Consider the following 19,547-nt stretch of genomic DNA (forward strand, 5'->3'; position numbering starts at 1 on the left):
GACACAATAAACTGCATTGAAGAAAACATAGTTACTAAACTTATGGACCTTGGGTTCAAAGAGCATTTTATGAATTTTATGACTCCAAAGGCAATGGAAGTAAAAGCTCAAATAAATGAATGGGACTATATGAAACTTAAAAGCTTCTGCACAGCAAAAGAAACCATCGATAAAATAAAGAGGCAACCAACTGAATGGGTGAAAAAGTTTGCAAACAGTGCCTCCGATAAGGGGCTAATATCCAAAATATACAAGGAACTCATGAAACTCAACACAAAAAACCAAACAAACAACCCGATTGAAAAATGGGCAGAGGACCTGAAGAGACATTTCTCCAAAGAGGACATACAAATGGCAAATAGACATATGAAAAAAAGCTCCACATCACTAATCATCAGAGAAATGCAAATAAAAACCACAATGAGATATCACCTCACCCCATTCAGAATGGCTATCATCAACAAGACAAATAGTAACAAGTGTTGGAGAGGCTGTGGAGAAAAAGGAACCCTCATACACTGTTGGGGGGAATGCTGGCTGGTGCAGCCGCTATGGAAGGCAGTGTGGAGGTTCCTCAAGAAATTACAAATAGAATTACCACATGACCCAGCAATCTCTCTCCTGGGTATCTACTCAAATAATCTGAAAACTTTTAATCATAAAGACAAGTGTGCTCCAGTGTTCATTGCAGCTTTACTTACGGTGGGTAAGACAACGGAAACAACCAAAACGTCCTTCGATAGATGAACGGATAAAGAAGTTGTGGTACATATAAATAATGGAATAGTATTCGGTGGTAAGTAAAGATGAAATAAAACTATTGCTAAATGGGGTCTAATGGGGTGATGGAAAGAGAACTGACTGGCTGGTGACCACACAATGTGAGATATAGATAATATATTACAGAATTGTACACCTGAAATCCATGTCACTTTATTAACAATTGCACCCCAATAAACTTTAATTTAAAGGAAAAAAACCCTCAAGTGGTGATATTTTATAAAATGGTTCACAGTGACAAATTTTCCATTACAAACATAAAACAATGATAGGGGGAACACTATTAAATTTTACAAGTGCTACACAAAACTAAATTCTGAGTAAAAAAGTTAATTTCACACAGGAGCCTTTTACCTTGGTACCAACATCCAAGAGTCCATCGTCTGATAGAGCCCGTGAATCATTCCTGCCAGGTTTCCAGGAAAGACTTTAGGGTAAAAATACACAACAAAAACAGTGAGTGCATTCCTTTACAAAAACAACAACAACAAAAGGAGTAAAATTCAGCTATCTGCATAGGAAATGAAGTTTCTTGATATGATTAAAATTTAGACGATGTTCTAGAAAAGCTATCAGTTATCTATTGCTGCCTCCACCACTCCCAACTCGTGCAATATTTAATGAAGATACACTCCAGGTTTCCATTACAAAGAACGACAGCAAACATGTTGGCAACACCTGAGAGTACCTTGTTTTCACCAAAAGTCCCCAGGGCTGAATTGAAAACGCAATTAATAGCTGACAAGAGGAACCTGAACTGGGACAAAAGCAATGACCTAAATCAAGGTAGAACGATACACTGAGCCTTCTCCACGGTCTGTCCCTGGTTCAAAGATTAATCTGTGTGGGTCACAAACGGCAGTCTTGCTTCTTTAACATAGAAAGCAGTTACTAAACTCACCCCATTCCTTGCTTTCACTCAAAAACACTACAGTGAGGTCCCTGAAATGCATGAAATGTTTGCAACTTACATGTACAAAAGTCAAAGAACAAATATGTACGTTGTTAGCCTCCCCACTCCCAGATCACTTGTCCGCACAGCTTCCTGGCAATCTCCAACCTTGAAAACTTCAGCCTACGAAGGCATAGACTCCTGAAACAAGGTTGGGCTCAAATGACCCACAGTAGGAGTTCTCTATGTCGCTGTTCCTGGAAAACAAGCTAAATGGAGCCTCAGTCATCCACTCCCAACACAGGCATGTTACCACCTACCCAACTCCATTACTGTTTTCACAATCAGTCCTCCCTCTGCCCAACCCTCCATCTCCATGGGAAGGACATCAGCGCGTTGGGCAAAGAGGTGGAGGTGACGAGACACCGGCCGTGGGCCATAGATCTATGTAGTTCAGCAATCTCCAGTGCCTTTGGACTCGAGGGGACCCCCTCTGTAATTTCGGGTGCAGGTGGATGATACCACATTCCTACTTGCTATAAAGAGAATGTTTCCACAGTCTCAAAGGTTTAATATGTTTTCATACAACCTTAAATTTTGCTGGTTCCTCCAATTCAACAAACGAAAAAGCACCAACCTGTTCAGACGCCCTTGAACCCATTACTTTAATCTGCTTCTTTAGACAACTACCAACATCCGGTGTCCTTCTTGTTTGTAATTTCTCTTTACCTTGTCATACCCTACTATTCTGATCTCTTTTCCCTTATCTGATCTCTGATCTCTATTCTAAAAGCCTTATTCCTATTCCAACCCAGTGTTGGTCCTATTGAGACTTGGATTCCCCTGCTAATTCCATTCTTATCCTCTTCCACTGCATTCACTAGACCTTTCCATAATTAAACCCTCACCCAAAGGATGATAAAGAAGGAAGTGTACTGGGCTTAGAAACCTACACTTAATCTCATTTCATCACTCACTGTACTCAAATAAGTCACTTTAATCTCTTGGGGCTCAAACTCCTCATGTGATCAACCACTTGACCAAAACATTAATGGCAGCATGAAGTACTAGGGGGTGTTTTAAATAATTAATTGATAACATTCCTTTAACACCTGGAATTCTATGTACTTTTGATTCTGTCAAGAAAAATGGAGAACACTTAGCTGGCAGAAGTGGAAAAAAATAACACAACAACGGCAACAATAATACCCCGAGAATGCAGAGAAAAAGGGGAAAAAAATCAAGAAAACTCATGGAAGAGGGAAGAAAGACTCTGGAAAAAGAGAAAAAACTTCCTACAACAAGGGAAAGGTATTAGCCAGAAGGGAAACACAGGCTGGGAAGTCAGTCAGTAGAGGAATCAATTAGAAATATCATCTCAATTTGTGCTGCATTAACACAACATGGTCTATACATAGATGATCTTCACTTACAGAACAACGATTCATCCCAAGAAGTGTACGTCGCATTATCCCTGAAAACATTTATCTGATTAGGTCTTGCTTATGTACAACCTGTGGTTCTGTGGCCACAGTGAACTGAGATCTGCCCTAAACACTGATGGTGAAAACAAGGTTCTCGTGACTGCTGCAACTGTCAAGTACATTCAGACAAGAGCTTGGGCTAACTGGGCTTGGTAGGAAACTTCTAAATCAGCACTAAGGCATCACTAAACGGGACTCTCTGAGGCCACCTGACGTGCACCTGAATCTTGAATCCAGACCTGTCCAGGCACTTCTCAGTACAGGCTGAGGGACAAGAGAACGGACTTGGGAAGCCAAGCAGGCTGAAGGACACATCACAGGTCAGCCTCTTGGTAACAATGGAACCAGGGGTCAGTTAATCCACCTCCCGGAACCACACTCGTCTAATGAATAAAAACTAGGCCGAACAGCACAGCTACTTTGCGAATCTACTGTGCCGACGACCTGGGATAACGAATGGTAGGCACATAGTATAGGGTCTAGGCCAGAGCAGAACACTCATTAAAGCTTACTGGCTTCTCTCGGCAGTTTCTTAGTTAACATGCAATTTTAGAAATCCATAAAATCCTACCTGCTTGCAGGGTCGCATTTAGGACACTCATCCACTGTTAAAGAAAAAATTTACATACATTGTAAATACACAATAGAAAAACACAGAACTTTCAAAGCGTCCGATTCAAGTGATGTAAAAATGTTTCTTTGGGAACACCCCTGAAGACTATAGTAGAGTGAATGTTACTGATACAACTGGTGGGCAATTAATACATGAAGAACTTTTACTTCCTCTGCTGTATGTCTCTCTGTGTGTGTGTGTGTGTGTGTGTGTATGTATACACACATATATATATTAATATATATTCATACACATACACATATGCACATATATATATATATATACATATATACGTATGTACCTATCTATATATGTGTGTATGTATGCATATATACTCCCCAGTGTACGCTAAATACTAGTCTAAATGGAATCACACTTTCTCCTTATTCCCTTTCTTATTTCCTTATGTTACTCTGATTGAGGAAGAATGCCAATGTCCTGCTAAAAGTTATTCTATTTGGCTGTAAGTTGTGTAAACAGAGTAAACATAAAGCAGATTTTGCTACAAAATGACTGTAGGAAAGTCAGAACTACGATCAACCTATACAGAGGCGGGCTAGGGTTGAACTCTTTGTTTTTTTATTTCCTTCTTTGCTTTCTCTGTTTCCTGGTGGCTGTGATTCACACCAGTCATGGAGGGAAGAATTATGTAAGAGGAACACACCTACAACCTGCGTCTTTCGTTTGTCTATTACGGCCATCTGTCCAAACTGTGTGGATGCTGACAGAGGTTTTCTCATTGAGTGTGTGGCAAATGGCCCTTTATCATCAAATTTCGAATCCCCGGAACTTTGACAAGTTCCATGATTGGAAATCAAAGAAGTAGCATTCCAGCTGGAAGAATCTGAAAATAAAATTTTCGTTTATGAGGAGGTAAAAATAACACAAAGCTGACCATCTTGTAAAACGTCCTTCTTCAGAGAAGCAGTCCCACGTCCTCCTTTCTCCCAAACACTCTACTCCTTTAGAGTGCATTTTATTTTAGGTGTCCTATACTTGCCATTCACGTAAGTTAAGCTGAATTAAGTATTGTCACTCAGCAATTTCTGTTATATAATGTGTTTCCAATTAAAGCTTTTCTTCTTAATAGTTAAAATGGTGTGGGTGTGAATTTTTTTGTCATTATCAAAAGTTATGTCTAACCGCTTAAGTTTAAATATGTGTGACAAACATGGGTTTAAAACAACTTTCAATGAATCGTACTATTTCAAATAAGAAATTACTTATTACAAGACAATAGTCTTTTCTAAATGCTCCAATAGCTTCAGAATTCATTTTTTAAGCCTTAGGAAATTGAAATTCAAATGAAAAATGACAGGCTTGGGTGACCATATGGTTTCCAATTAAAAATACGATCAGGGCCAGACCGGTGGCTCAAGTGATTAGAGCTCCATGCTCCTAACTCCGAAGGCTGCCGGTTCGATTCCCACATGGGCCAGTGGACTCTCAACCACAAGGTTGTCGGTTCAGTTCCTCGAGTCCCGCAGGTGGGCTACGCCCCCTGCAACTACTAATGGCAACTGGACCTGGAGCTGAGCTGCACCATCCACAACTAAGACTGAAAGGACAACAACTTGACTTGGAAAAAGGCTTGGAAGTACACACTGTTCCCCAATAAAGTCCTGTTCCCCTTCCCCAATAAAAAAAAAAAATATCTTAAAAAAAAATACGATCAAACTAGGTATACATTAGCTCCAAAGAATACAGGGCACCATGAGACAGAAAACAAATACATAACAAAACATTTTCCTTTTGCTTTTTAAACAAAATCTCAGCTTAAATCTACGAGACAAGTGAAAGAAAACCACACTGTAGAAGTGAAGCTTTAAAGCCTCTTTTATCACTTCACATCCAGGAAGCCCATACATCATTTAAGACGGTGGTTTCCAATGTCATGTGAGAATCCGTGAAGTCCCAAGGTCTGTCAGTCGAGGGGCCCGAAAAGGTCAAAACTATTTTCACAGAAATACTGAATGTCATTTGCCATTTTCACTCTCATTCTCTTCTAAGTGTACAGTAGAGTTTTCCACAGCCGTGATATCACAGCTCTGATGGTGACATCATAGGTCTACGGTTACTGGGTCGTAGCTCCAATGGCTCACAGAATGCATGACTGTGTGTGCTCCTATTTTAAATTGTTCAGTTTTTATTTCTAATATTGTCACTATGTATGGAGCCTACCGACTTAAAAATGTTCTTTGGAATGCTCAATAATTTTTAATCGCATAAAAGCATCCCAAGGCACAAAAGCTTCAGAATTCCTGTTTTCAAAGATTGTGTCTACCAAATATTCATTACCATTAACTACTTCTCCCATTTTTAATAATCGAAGACACCATAGGCGCATGTACACACATAGCCAGTGTCTGCTCAGCAGAACATCTGGTTGTCTTAAGACCATCAGTGTCACAACACTAAGAGGAAGTAAAGTTAAAAACAATTGTCATGGTAGCAACTGAAGCTTACTTGGGTAAACGTCAAAATTCAAATGACCATTTGAAAACGCTGGAAAAATCTTCCAGTGTGATAATTGACCTCTGGTAACGCTATTAAGTACAGGGATTTTAAACTGGGACATTTAGGCTATGGAACAAACGGAGAACCATCTTAGTGAAGTCACCAATTTAAAATCTCATTTTCTTATTCCTGTGAATACCTTTTCTCAAACACCGGTACCAACAATGACATCACGTTATTTATGTCAAATCCTTCAATTAAATTTGTAACAAAAAAAAGGAATGAGAAAGAGAAGACTGCAAGCATGTCACATGTCCTTGCGTACTCCTTCCCAAAATTAAATTGGTATTACAAAGAGTACCTGGTCTGAAGGGTTGCACCAAATCCATTCCTAAAGCTTTGTTAGGAACAGGATCTTCCAATTCAATGCTCGGCTGAAGGGGTTAGGAAACAAGATGATTAGTAACTAATGGACACTTCATGCAATCTCTAGTTAACAATTCAGGATAACAATATTAACGTTATAAACTCCAAGAAAAGGACTTTTTGAAAAATAGGTATTTAAGCAAATATTAGGTTGGTACAAATGATATTGCAGTTTGTGCAATTTTTTTAGACCTTTTAAACCGCAATTACTTTTGCAGCGAACTAAATACCTTGAAAAGTGTACTTCCTATAACTTTGACTTATTTCTAATGATACATTCTTTCTGTTTGTTTGTTTGCTTTTTTAGTTTTAAAGCAAGATACTTGCCTGACATGGTAAGAAACCTTGGTGTATGTCCTGTGGAGTCTAAACAGAACATATTAGAACCTACTTCATCTAGGTCAAGAAGAGCTTGGAAAAATCAAACTCTTATTTGATAAAAATTTTGATAGGAAAAGTGATTAAACAGAATGACAAAGGTGTAAGAAAAACCTTTCTTTAAGTGATATTTAAATAAATAATAGGAAAATGTTATATATAGTAATGCAACTTTTCAAAAAGTTTGTAAAGATTTTGTTGGGTATCCGATGGACATGCGTCCTATTTGGGAGACCACCTCAGGGATACTGTGGATACCTGATCATGGCATTGTACATCAGAAGCTAAACATTAATGAATGCCAACTATAATTTTATATATATAATGTGATGGTTCAGTGTGAGGTCGGAGGGATAGTGGATGGGGGGAGGGGGGTTCACAGTATGAGGGATATAAATGATGAACGTCTAAGTATTACCTTGTTTTGTACACCTGAAACTAATAAATAAATAAATTTATGAAAAAAAAAAAAAGAACAATTTGAGGAAGCCCTTCCCTTCCTCTGTAAGGTAACAGGGTTCCATGGTTGCGGCTGCCCTTGAATACAATTATATTAACATTTAGTTTACATTTTCAAAACTAAGAGTTAAGTTTATATATTAGGAGTTTGGGTATTGTTCTAGTACAGAATATTAAATTTATTACTCTTTTTACTTCCTTTGGCTTTTTAAAAATACATTAAAAAAAAAGATCTAATTAGGGAAAATAAGAACATTTATTTACTAACCATCTCAAATGTACCAGGCATCTGCCATGCACAGTTTATTTCTTTTCCACACAAACAACAAATATAAAAATGGTTTGATGCTGGTTAGCCCTCTTCCTGCTTCCTGACCATTCCAAGACACTAGAATAAAATGATGAACCCACAGGATCCATTGCTGTCCCTGCCCAGCAGGTTTCGCTCCTAGACCTTCACATGACTGGCTCCTTCTCATGCTTCACGTAGCAGTATCCCACACAGACGTTTACTTCAGGTCAAAACACTGAGCTCGCACCAACAGAGCCTCAAGTACCGAAACACTACACATCAACAGGGTATCGCCTATCACAGTCTCCTGAAGTTTAGCATCCCCCAGATTAGAAATCCACATGCCCCTTCTAACTTTTCCACTCTGTTCTTGACACTACGGCCATTTGATTGTCCTTCAGGTTTACAAAAAGTGTCCCCACCATTTGGTAAGTCACTACCGCCCACTGTGATCATTGATTTTACATTTCTATAGCTCCCTTTACACTTCACAAAGTGTTTTCACATTTGTTACCACATTAGTTCATTTCACACCCTGAAAGGTAGGCATAAGTACCTTTATGATGAATGAGGTCACTGACATCCAACAGGTTAAAAAGAAGTTTCCCCCAGATCCCACAGCTAGTAAGTGACCTATCCAGGGTTCTAGTGTGTTCTTATCGTCAAACACAGTGTCTACACCAGTAGGCAGCAGCTGCCTATATCAGAAGATCACACTCCTCCTGTCTCTTTTCACAGCTGTCATCTCACATTGGCTCATCATTACTTTGTACTTCTATTACTACAAGCATGGTTGCCATCAAGATACTCAATGCATGCTATTTTATCTGAACAGGACAGTTGTTGTGTATTAAAGCAGCACTCGGCCGATTGTCGTTAGTATAATCCTGCACAGTATTACTATTAACAATGCTCTTCCTTCCCTGGAAAAGTTCCTTGCAGATCTATTGGAGAATACAAATACAATAATACTTGCATGTAGCAGGCATTATCTTTTCAAATTCCAAGGTATAAAAAACCCTAAATTCCAAATTCTTTCTTTCTGAATCTCGTTAGGACATTTACACAACCGTAAAAACCACAGAATCATGCATTTGGGCATACCTCAAGCTGGAATAATTCTTTAGCTTTTAGGTAAACTTAACTTCAGAACCCAACTGATTCCTTATGACTTGGAAGCCTTCTCGTTTTATACTATTCTACACCGACCGCCTTCAGTGACCCATGCAAGTTAGCTGAGCTGTACTACGCTGTCTCATTATATTCAGCACATATGTATTTTATTAATTATAGGCTAAACCATAATAAAATAATTTAGGTGGGGAAATGCAGAGGTGAGAAAGTATAGTCAAACCATACCTTTTATGTTTTAACATCACCGGATGGTGATATTTAAAATAATAAAGATAAAAAAATAGTAGTGAATGACAGTACCTCAGAATCCCAACATGATTTTTCAGCTTCTTCTTTCAATCTTAATGCCGATGTTTTAACTATAAAACGTAGTCACAGAACATTAATGTGAACATATATTTCTATGCATTTTAAATACACATCCAAGTCATGAATATTTCCATAAAAGTAACAGCAGAAAAGAATTTCAGGGGGTCAAAACATTTGCAAGAAGAAGCAGTTGTTAGTAATGGGGATACTTTTGCAAAAAAGATAGGAACAAATGCTTATAAGAAATGAAAATCACAGTTGGATCTACACGTGTTACATTTGTGCATAGCAGCACTTAAGCTGGACAGAATTCATAGATAGTCACTAAATTATCACTTGTATTATTTTGGTGTGCTCCATCAACACAAGTCAAGATATCAGTTTTTGTTTGCTCTTGTGGAGCACTTTCAATAATATCCACACCATTTTCTCTTTTTCCAATTGGCGGCTTGGTTGCTTCTTTCTATTAAAAAAAAAGAAAAGAAAAACCCAACTTCAGAAAACATCATATTCATTTACTCCTTCACTCGCTCACTCAGTCCTTCAGTCAGTAAGACAACAAACCGCTATCATAGCCATCAAATCACAGGCATAGACCCAGGGGAAGCTGGAAATAGAAATGAAAGACTTTGTCCTATATTCTAGTAGAGGTCGATATACTATAATTTGTGAAAACAATCAGAACAGAAAAGTACCGCTCTCCAGTCCTACACCTCAGATCAATAAAGTATAGTACGGGCACAAAAGAAACAACAATCAGTTGTACCACATGCTGCAAAAACAGGGCTGCATCTTGAAAGACATACGAGGTGCGGAGGGAAACCATGAAGGGGAGTCCAGAAAGGGCAGCGGGCGCAAAAGCCTGCGTATGAAACAACATATTGTAAGTGAGGGCAGAAGAAGAATGGGGTAAGCCTGGAACTCTGAGAATGGGATGGAGAGACAACTGCAGAATCAGAACCAAATCAAAGAAGGCACGTGTCATGCTAGCAGATGAATTCTACCCTCACGTCATGGGGAATCACTCAGTAAACAAAGGTTTGCATCATCACAATTCTAGTTTACAACAGCCACTCGGGCACCATTTATGATATTGAGGAGTTCCATTTCTTTCTAGGAGCCTATCCATCAGCCTGTCTTGCTTCACGACATAGCGCCTCGCAGCTGCCTACAAATCACGAACACAGCTACCAACAACAGGTCACTCTGTAGCTTCCCCTAGGTGGCTCCCGATAGGGCACAAACAGCAGCTGACCTGGGCCTGCCCCACAGCCCCTCCCAAGAGGCCCCAAATCCAACACACCTTGGACCAGCTTCAAGTGACACCAGAACAGCACCAAATTGGCTTCACAAATGACAAAGCCAAGCCATGGACTGAGCAGACACCGGAGTCCTGCTACAGCCGATCTCACTCTGCGAGGTCAGCCTACACACAGGGGTTCATCTACTGCAGTCACAGCCAGTCGTCCTGTGGGTCAATTCCACACCCAGATGTGCCAACAGCAATAAGGCTCAAGTACAACAGGAGGGCACACACCAACCACATGAGCTTCTGGAACACAAGGCTCAGGTAACCGGGGTCTGTACCACTGGGCCACACACAACACCTGGTACATAAGGCAATACTGTCAAGATGAGGAGAATTGGCAGATCCACAGAATACACAGAAAGAAACACAGAGAGGAAGTGAAAAAAGATGAGAGAAAAAAAATTTCTCTAATGAAAGACCAGGAAAAAAAAACTAGAGAAAGAACTAAACCTAATGAACACAAGTTATCTACAGGACACACAGTTCAAAATACTACTTCTAAGGACACTCAATGAACTTTTGGGAAAAAGTAGATAAACGTTGTAACACATCAACAGAGACAGCAAACATAAAAAATGGACATGGAAATCATTAACGAAAGTCAAACATGAAAAATAGAACATCTGAAATGAGTAATTAATAGATGGAATCAGTACCAGATTTCGTTGAGGCAGACGTTCAAATCAGTGATTTGGAAGACAAGGGAGCAGAAAATACACAATCAGAACAGAAGAAATAGATATGAAAAATGACTATGGGTCAAAAAAAAACAAGAGAGAGAGAAGGCTTTAAGGGACTTCTGGGACAAGATAAAGTGTAACAGCACTCGTAAAGCTATCAAAAGGAGAAGAGAGAGACAGAAAGGAATTGAAAACCTATTTGAGTAAATAATGACGGAAATCTTCTCTTACTTGTTGAAGGAAACACAAGCGTAGGAAAAACAGAGTTCCAAGCAAAATAAAGCCAAACAGGCCCAGACCAAGACATACCAGAATTAAAACACCAAAGGGTAAAGACACAGAGAGATATTAAAACCAGCAAGAGAAAAGCAGTTAGGTACATACAAGGGAGCTTGCATAAGACTGTCAGGTGATCTCTCAAAAGTAAATCTGAAGGCCAGAGGAATGGGTAAGAAATATAGAAATGTGATGAAACGCAATAATTTACAACCAAGAGCACTGTATCCAGCAAGGCTCTCATTTAGAATCAAACGAGAGGAAAAGAGCTTGCCAGAGAAAAAGGAGGTGATGCAGTTCAGCACCAGGAAACCACTATCACAAGAAATGTAAAACCACGACTAGAAAAAAAAGGAGGATGAGGAGAAGGAGGAGAAAGAGCAGGAGGGGGAGAAGTGAATAAGAAAATGCCAATAACTACGTACCTACAAATAATTACTTTAAATGTAAATAGATTAAATGCTCCAGAAAAGACATAAGGTAGCTGAATGGTTAAGAATGCAAGACCCATACACACGACAATCAAACTACAAACTTTCTTCACCGCAAAGGAAACCAACAACACCATGAAGTCACGACCGGATGAATGGAGAAGATATTTACCAATGATATATTTGATAAAGGGTTGACATCCAAAACATATAAGGAACTCATAAACCTTAACACCAAAAGACGAACAATGCAATTACAAAATGAGAAGAGTACCTGAATAGACTTTTCTCCAAAGGGGTCACACATATAGCCAAGAGACATACGAAAACATGCTCCGTGTCACTAATCATCAGAGCAATGCAAATTAAAAATACAATGAGCTACCACCTCACAACTGTCAGAATGTCCATGATCCATGAATCAACAAGCAACAAGTGTTGGTGAGGATATGAAAAAAAACGGAGTCCTCGTGCACTGTTGGTGAGACTGCAAATCCAGGCAGACAATGGAAAACAATATGGAAGTTCCTCAAAAATTTAGATATAGAACTACCATGTGGCACAGAAGTCCCTCTTCTGGGTTTTCCTCCACAGAAATCCAAAACACTAATTAGAAAAGCAATATGCATTTCTATGGTCGTTGCCACATTATTGTCTTTTTCTCTTTTTTTATTGTTTTGCCGCATTATTTTCAATAGTCCAGATAAGAAAGTAACCAAAAAATCCATCATCTTGGAGAAAGAAGAAGATGGACATATATATATAACAAAATGCTACTTGTCTGTAATGAAGAATAAATACTTATCGTTTGTGACACATGTGTGGACCTAGAAGGTATTATTCTAAGTGAAAAAAGTCAGACAGAGAAAGACAAATACCACATGATTTCACTTATTGGTTATGTCCAAAAAAAAAAAAATAAATGAACAGAGAAAAGGGAAACAAACTCATAGGAGCAGAGAACGAACTGATCCTTGCCCGGTTCGAGGATTGTTAAGGGAATGATTGAAATGGAAACAACACTAAGAAGTATAAAGTGGCAGATATAAAATAGTTGTGAAGATTTCAAGTACAGCACAAAGAATACAGTAAATAGGATTGTAATAACGAAGTACGGTGTCAGGGATACCACACTAATCGGGGTACCAGTTTGCACATTATATAAATGCCTAATCACGATGCTGTACACCTGAGGCTCACATCATATTGAATGTCAGCTGTAACAGAAATGAAAAATTTTACATTTAAAAAACAAAACTAAAAACTTTCTGAAACTTGACATTTGACTATATGGTTTTTAAGAATCTCTGCTTTTGACCAGAGTAAAGAAAGGATCCTATCTTTTGTAGACACTGCTCCTTTCTTTACTTTGGTCAATGCATCATGGACATGGGCATAGAATCTCACGGACATATTTTTATAGGGAGCAGCCAAGAGCATCATCAGCTTTGGAGCCAAGTGGATTTTGCATCAAACCCTCAAACTTCTCCCTGGCTACTGCAAGTCATGCTGCCTAGACTGTCTTGGTCTCCATTTACTTATCTCTGAAGATGAAGATTCCCTTCCTTCACAAAGCTATTCTGAGGATTAACTCACATCGTGCTGGTTACAGAATAGGTGCAGAACAAGTGTTGATTTGACTATGGACTATTTCACCATATCAGTGAAAAGAAAATCTGTGTCGCTCTTGCTTATACGGGCCAGGGCCCATGCATCAATACCACATAATAAAACACGCCATTAAAACACTAAACTTGGGAAAAAAAATCTCTGCTTTTCAAATTGGTTATTATTTTATGCAAAACATGTACTCTTCAATTAGATGAAGACACTTAAATATATTCACAATGCAATGATTTAGATCATTGTCCAATCCCTTTGTAATATGAGTTTTGAGATGGAGAACGTGAATTCGAAACTTCAAAACTCTACTATTATTTTAGTCTAAACGATGAACCTAGTATACCGGAAACTAATATAAAACAATATGGAATGTCCACGGAATGTCAATGAAAAAAAAATGGAGAAAACACTCCCTCCTAACAAGGATAGGATACCAACATACAAAGTGTAAAAAAATAAAACTATATGTCTTATGCTATACAGTTTTAAAACTGAAAACTACCAGCAAGATTTCATGACTGTTACAATGAGTACCGGAATCCACTAAAGATTTCATTTAGGCACGAGTATGATAAAAGTCAGGCTGGTATAACGTAAAAGTCACATTAAAAATCCTTACCCTTAACCAAATTGCATATCTCCGTCACTGTGGGAAAACTCCCTGTAGAATTTTACTATCACTATACATATCCCAGCCCCTTCTTTTTCTCAGCTCCCGTCTTCAATACTTATTAAAGTTAAAAGAACAACAACAAAACAATGAAGCGTCAAATGGTCATATGTTATAAAATGTTTCACGCTGACCAATTTTCCATAACAAACATAAAACAATGATAGGTGGAGCACTACTAAATTTTACAACTCAGTGCTACACAAAACTAAATTAAGAGCACAAAAGTTAATTTCACACAGGAGACTTTTACCTTGGTATCAACATTGAAGAGTCGATCGTCTAATGTAGACCATGAATCATCACTGCCACGTTTCCAGGAAAGAGTTCAGGGTAAAGATACACAACAGAAACAAGTGAATTCATTTCTTTACAAAAGCAACAACAACAACAACAAAAGGAGTAAAATTCAGCTATCTGCATATGAAATGAAGTTTCTTGATATGATTAAAATTTAGATGATGTTCTAGAAAAGCGATCAGTTATCTATTTCTGAATGCACCACTCCCAACTCATGCACGAGTTAATGAAGATACACTCTAAGTTTCCATAACAAAGAATGACAGCCAACATGTTGGCAACACCTGACAGTACCTTGTTTTCACCAAAAGTCCCCAGGGCTGAATTGAAAACGCAATTAATAGCTGACAAGAGGAACCTGAACTGGGACAAAAGCAATGAGCTAAATCGAGGTAGAACTATACACTGACCCTTCTCCATGGTCTGTCCCTGGTTCAAAGATTAATCTGTGTGGGTCAAAAACGGCAGTCTTGCGTCTTTAATGTAGAACGCAGTTATTAAATAGACTCCATTCCTTCCTTTCACCCTGAAACACTACAGTGAGTTCCCTGAAATGTGTGAAATGTTTGCAAGTTACACGTACAAAAGTCAAAGAACAAATATGTATGTTGTTAGCCTCCCCACTCTCCGATCACTTGTCCGCACAGCTTCCTGGCAATCTCCAACCTTGAAAACTTCAGCCTACGAAGGCATAGACTCCTGAAACAAGGTTGGGCTCAAATGACCCACAGTAGGACTTTTCTATTTCCCTGTTCCTGGAAAATAAGCTCAATGGAGCCTCAGTCATCCACTCCCAACACAGGCATGTTACCACCTACCCAACTCCATTACTGTTTTCACAATCAGTCCTCCCTCTGCCCAACCCTCCATCTCCATGGGAAGGACATCAGCCCGTTGGGAAAAGAGGTGGAGGTGACGAGACACCTGCCGTGGGCCATAGATCTATGTAGTTCAGCAATCTCCAGTGCCTTTGGACTCGAGGGGACCCCCTCTGTAATTTCGGGTGCAGGTGGATAATACCACAATTCTACTTGCTATAAAGAGAATGTTTCCAGAGGCTCAAAGGTTTAATATGTTTTCATACAACCTTAAGTTTTGCTGGTTCCTCCAATTCAACAAACGAAAAAGCACCAACCTGTTCAGACGCCCTTGAACCCATTACTTTAATCTGCTTCTTTAGACAACTACCAACATCCGGTGTCCTTCTTGCTTGTAATTTCTCTTTACCTTGTCATACCCTACTATTCTGATCTCTTTTCCCTTATCTGATCTCTGATCTCTAATCTAAAAGCTTTATTCCTATTCCAACCCAGTGTTGGTCCTATTGAGACTTGGATTCCCCTGCTAATTCCATTCTTATCCTCTTCCACTGCATTCACTAGACCTTTCCATAATTAAACCCTCACCCAAAGGATGATAAAGAAGGAAGTGTACTGGGCTTAGAAACCTACACTTAATCTCATTTCATCACTCACTATACTCAAATAAGTCACTTTAATCTCTTGGTGCTCAAACTCCTCATGTGATCAACTACTTGACCAAAACATTAATGGCAGCATGAAGTACTAGGGGGTGTTTTGAATAATTAATTGCTAACATTCCTTTAACACCTGGAATTCTATGTACTTTTGATTCTGTCAAAAAAATGGAGAACACTTAGCTGGCAGAAGTGGAAAAAAATAACACAACAACGGCAACAATAATACCCCGAGAATGCAGAGAAAAAGGGGAAAAATCAAGAAAACTCATGGAAGAGGGAAGAAAGACTCTGGAAAAAGAGAAAAAACTTCCTACAACAAGGGAAAGGTATTAGCCAGAAGGGAAACACAGGCTGGGAAGTCAGTCAGTAGAGGAATCAATTAGAAATATCATCTCAATTTGTGCTGCATTAACACAACATGGTCTATACATAGATGATCTTCACTTACAGAACAACGATTCATCCCAAGAAGTGTACGTCGCATTATACCTGAAAACATTTATCTGATTAGGTCTTGCTTATGTACAACCTGTGGTTTGGTGGCCACAACGAACTGACATCTGCCCTCAACACTGATGGTGAAAACAAGGTTCTCGTGACTGCTGCAACTATCAAGTACATTCAGACAAGAGCTTGGGCTAACTGGGCTTGGTAGGAAACTTCTAAATCAGCACTAAGGCATCACTAAACGGGACTCTCTGAGGCCACCTGACGTGCACCTGAATCTTGAATCCAGACCTGTCCAGGCACTTCTCAGTACAGGCCGAGGGACAAGAGAACGGACTTGGGAAGCCAAGCAGGCTGAAGGTCACATCACGGGTCAGCCTCTTGGTAACAATGGAACCAGGGGTCAGTTAATCCACCTCCCGGAACCACACTCGTCTAATGAATAAAAACTAGGCCGAACAGCACAGCTACTTTGCGAATCTACTGTGCCGACGACCTGGGATTACCAAAGTTAGGCACATAATATTGGGTCTAGCCCAGAGCAGAACACTCATTAAAGCTTACTGGCTTCTCTGGGCAGTCTCTCAGTTAACATGCAATTTTAGAAATCCATAAAATCCTACCTGCTTGCAGGGTCGCATTTAGGACACTCATCCACTGTTAAAGAAAACATTTACATACATTGTAAATACACAACAGAAAAACACAGAACTTTCAAAGCATCAGATTCAAGTGATGTAAAAATGTTTCTTTGGGAACACCCCTGAAGACTATAGTAGAGTGAATGTTACTGATACAACTGGTGGGCAATTAATACATGAAGAACTTTTACTTCCTCTGCTCTATGTCTGTCTGTGTGTGTGTGTGTGTGTGTGTATACACACATATATATTTTAATATATATTCATACACATACACATATGCACAGATATATATACATATATACGTATGTACCTACATATGTGTGTATGTATGCATATATACTCCCCAGTGTACGCTAAATACTAGTCTAAATGGAATCACACTTTCTCCTTATTCCCTTTCTTATTTCCTTATGTTACTCTGATTGAGGAAGAATGCCAATGTCCTGCTAAAAGTTATTCTATTTGGCTGTAAGTTGTGTAAACAGAGTAAACATAAAGCAGATTTTGCTACAAAATGACTGTAGGAAATTCAGAACTACGATCATCCTACACAGAGATAGGCTAGGGTTGAACTCTTTGTGTGTTTTTTATTTCCTTCTTTGCTTTCTCTGTTTCCTGGTGGCTGTGATTCACACTAGTCATGGAGGGAAGAATTATGTAAGAGGAACACACCTCCAATTTGCGTCTTTCGTTTGTCTATTGCGGCCATCTGTCCAAACTCTGTGGATGCTGACAGAGGTTTTCTAAATGAGTGTGTGACAAATGGCCATTTATCACGAAATTTCGAATCCCAGGATCTTTGACAAGTTTCATGATTGAAAATCAAAGAAGCAACATTCCAGCTGGGAGAATCTGAAAATAAAATTTTCGTTTATGAGGAGGTAAAAATAACACAAAGCTGACCATCTTGTAAAACGTCCTTCTTCAGAGAAGCAGTCCCACGTCCTCCTTTCTCCCAAACACTCTGTTCCTTCTTAGTACATTTTATTTTAGTTGTCCTATACTTGCCATTCACGTAAGTTAAGTTGAATTAACTATTGTCACTCAGCAATTTCTGTTATATAATGTGTTTCCAATTAAAGCTTTTCTTCTTAATAGTTAAAATGGTGTGGGTATGAATCTTTTTGTCATTATCAAAAGTTATGTCTAACCGCTTAAGTTTAAATATGTGTGACAAACATGGGTTTAAAACAAGTTTCAATGAATCGTACTATTTCAAATAAGAAACTACTTATTACAAGAAAATGGTCTTTTCTAAATGCTCCAATACGTTCAGAATTCACTTTTTAAGCCTTTGATAATTGAAATTCAAATGACAAATGACAGGCTTGGGTGACCTTATTGTTTCCAAGTAAAATACGATCAGGGCCCGACCGGTGGCTCAAGTGGTTAGAGCTCCATGCGCCTAACTCCGAAGGCTGCCGGTTCGATTCCCACAGGGGCCAGTGGACTCTCAACCACAAGGTTGTCGGTTCAGTTCCTCGAGTCCCGCAGGGGATGGTGGGCTACGCCCCCTGCAACTACTAATGGCAACTGGACCTGGAGCTGAGCTGCGCCCTCCACCAATAAGACTGAAAGGACAACAAGTTGAAGCTGAATGGCACCCTCCACAACTAAGATTGAAAGGACAACACCTTACTTGGAAAAAAGTCCTGGAAATACACTGTTCACCAATAAAGTCCTGTTCCCCTTCCCCAATAAAAAAAAAATCTTAAAAAAAAATACGTTCAAACTAGGTATACATTAGCTCCAAAGAATACAGGGCACCATGAGACAGAAAACAAATACATAACAAAACATTTTCCTTTTGCTTTTTAAACAAAATCTCAGCTTAAATCTACGAGACAAGTGAAAGAAAACCACACTGTAGAAGTGAAGCTTTAAAGCCTCTTTTATCACTTCACATCCAGGAAGCCCGTACATCATTTAAGACGGTGGTTTCCAATGTCATGTGAGAATCCGTGAAGTCCCAAGGTCTGTCAGTCGAGGGGCCCGAAAAGGTCAAAACTATTTTCACAGAAATACTGAATGTCATTTGCCATTTTCACTCTCATTCTCTTCTAAGTGTACAGTAGAGTTTTCCACAGCCGTGATATCACAGCTCTGATGGTGACATCATAGGTCTACGGTTACTGGGTCGTAGCTCCAATGGCTCACAGAATGCATGACTGTGTGTGCTCCTATTTTAAATTGTTCAGTTTTTATTTCTAATATTGTCACGATGTATGGAGCCTACCGACTTAAAAATGTTCTTTGGAATGCTCAATAATTTTTAATCGCATAAAAGCATCCCAAGGCACAAAAGCTTCAGAATTCCTGTTTTCAAAGATTGTGTCTACCAAATATTCATTACCATTAACTACTTCTCCCATTTTTAATAATCGAAGATAGCATAGGCGCACATACACATGCCGCCAGTGTCTGCTCAGCAGAACATCTGGTTGGCTTAAGACCATCAGTGTT

At 39.1% G+C, this 19,547-nt stretch overlaps 1 protein-coding gene across 4 annotated transcripts in view; it reads right to left on the reverse strand.

Annotated features, from left to right (window-relative positions):
- The window catches only part of LOC308502955 (uncharacterized protein), a 92,940-nt gene that overhangs the window by 26,305 nt on the left and 47,088 nt on the right, over positions 1 to 19,547 (reverse strand). Inside the window, exons 13-21 of one of the 4 annotated variants that reach the window (XM_081080762.1) lie at positions 17,757 to 17,936; positions 17,064 to 17,097; positions 14,467 to 14,518; positions 9,648 to 9,687; positions 9,216 to 9,274; positions 6,588 to 6,660; positions 4,434 to 4,613; positions 3,728 to 3,761; positions 1,135 to 1,207 (exon numbers count right to left, since the gene is read on the reverse strand). In XM_081080762.1, coding sequence (XP_080936888.1) covers positions 1,135 to 1,207; positions 3,728 to 3,761; positions 4,434 to 4,613; positions 6,588 to 6,660; positions 9,216 to 9,274; positions 9,648 to 9,687; positions 14,467 to 14,518; positions 17,064 to 17,097; positions 17,757 to 17,936 — 725 coding nt within the window. Of the gene's footprint in view, positions 1 to 1,134; positions 1,208 to 3,727; positions 3,762 to 4,433; positions 4,614 to 6,587; positions 6,661 to 9,215; positions 9,275 to 9,560; positions 9,688 to 14,466; positions 14,519 to 17,063; positions 17,098 to 17,756; positions 17,937 to 19,547 lie in introns of all 4 variants that reach the window. The other 3 variants (XM_081080761.1, XM_081080764.1, XM_081080763.1) reach the window with 3 other exon arrangements.

Source organism: Rhinolophus hipposideros (assembly GCF_964194185.1).
Source record: "Rhinolophus hipposideros genome assembly, contig: SUPER_9_unloc_3, whole genome shotgun sequence".
Taxonomy (NCBI): domain Eukaryota; kingdom Metazoa; phylum Chordata; class Mammalia; order Chiroptera; family Rhinolophidae; genus Rhinolophus; species Rhinolophus hipposideros.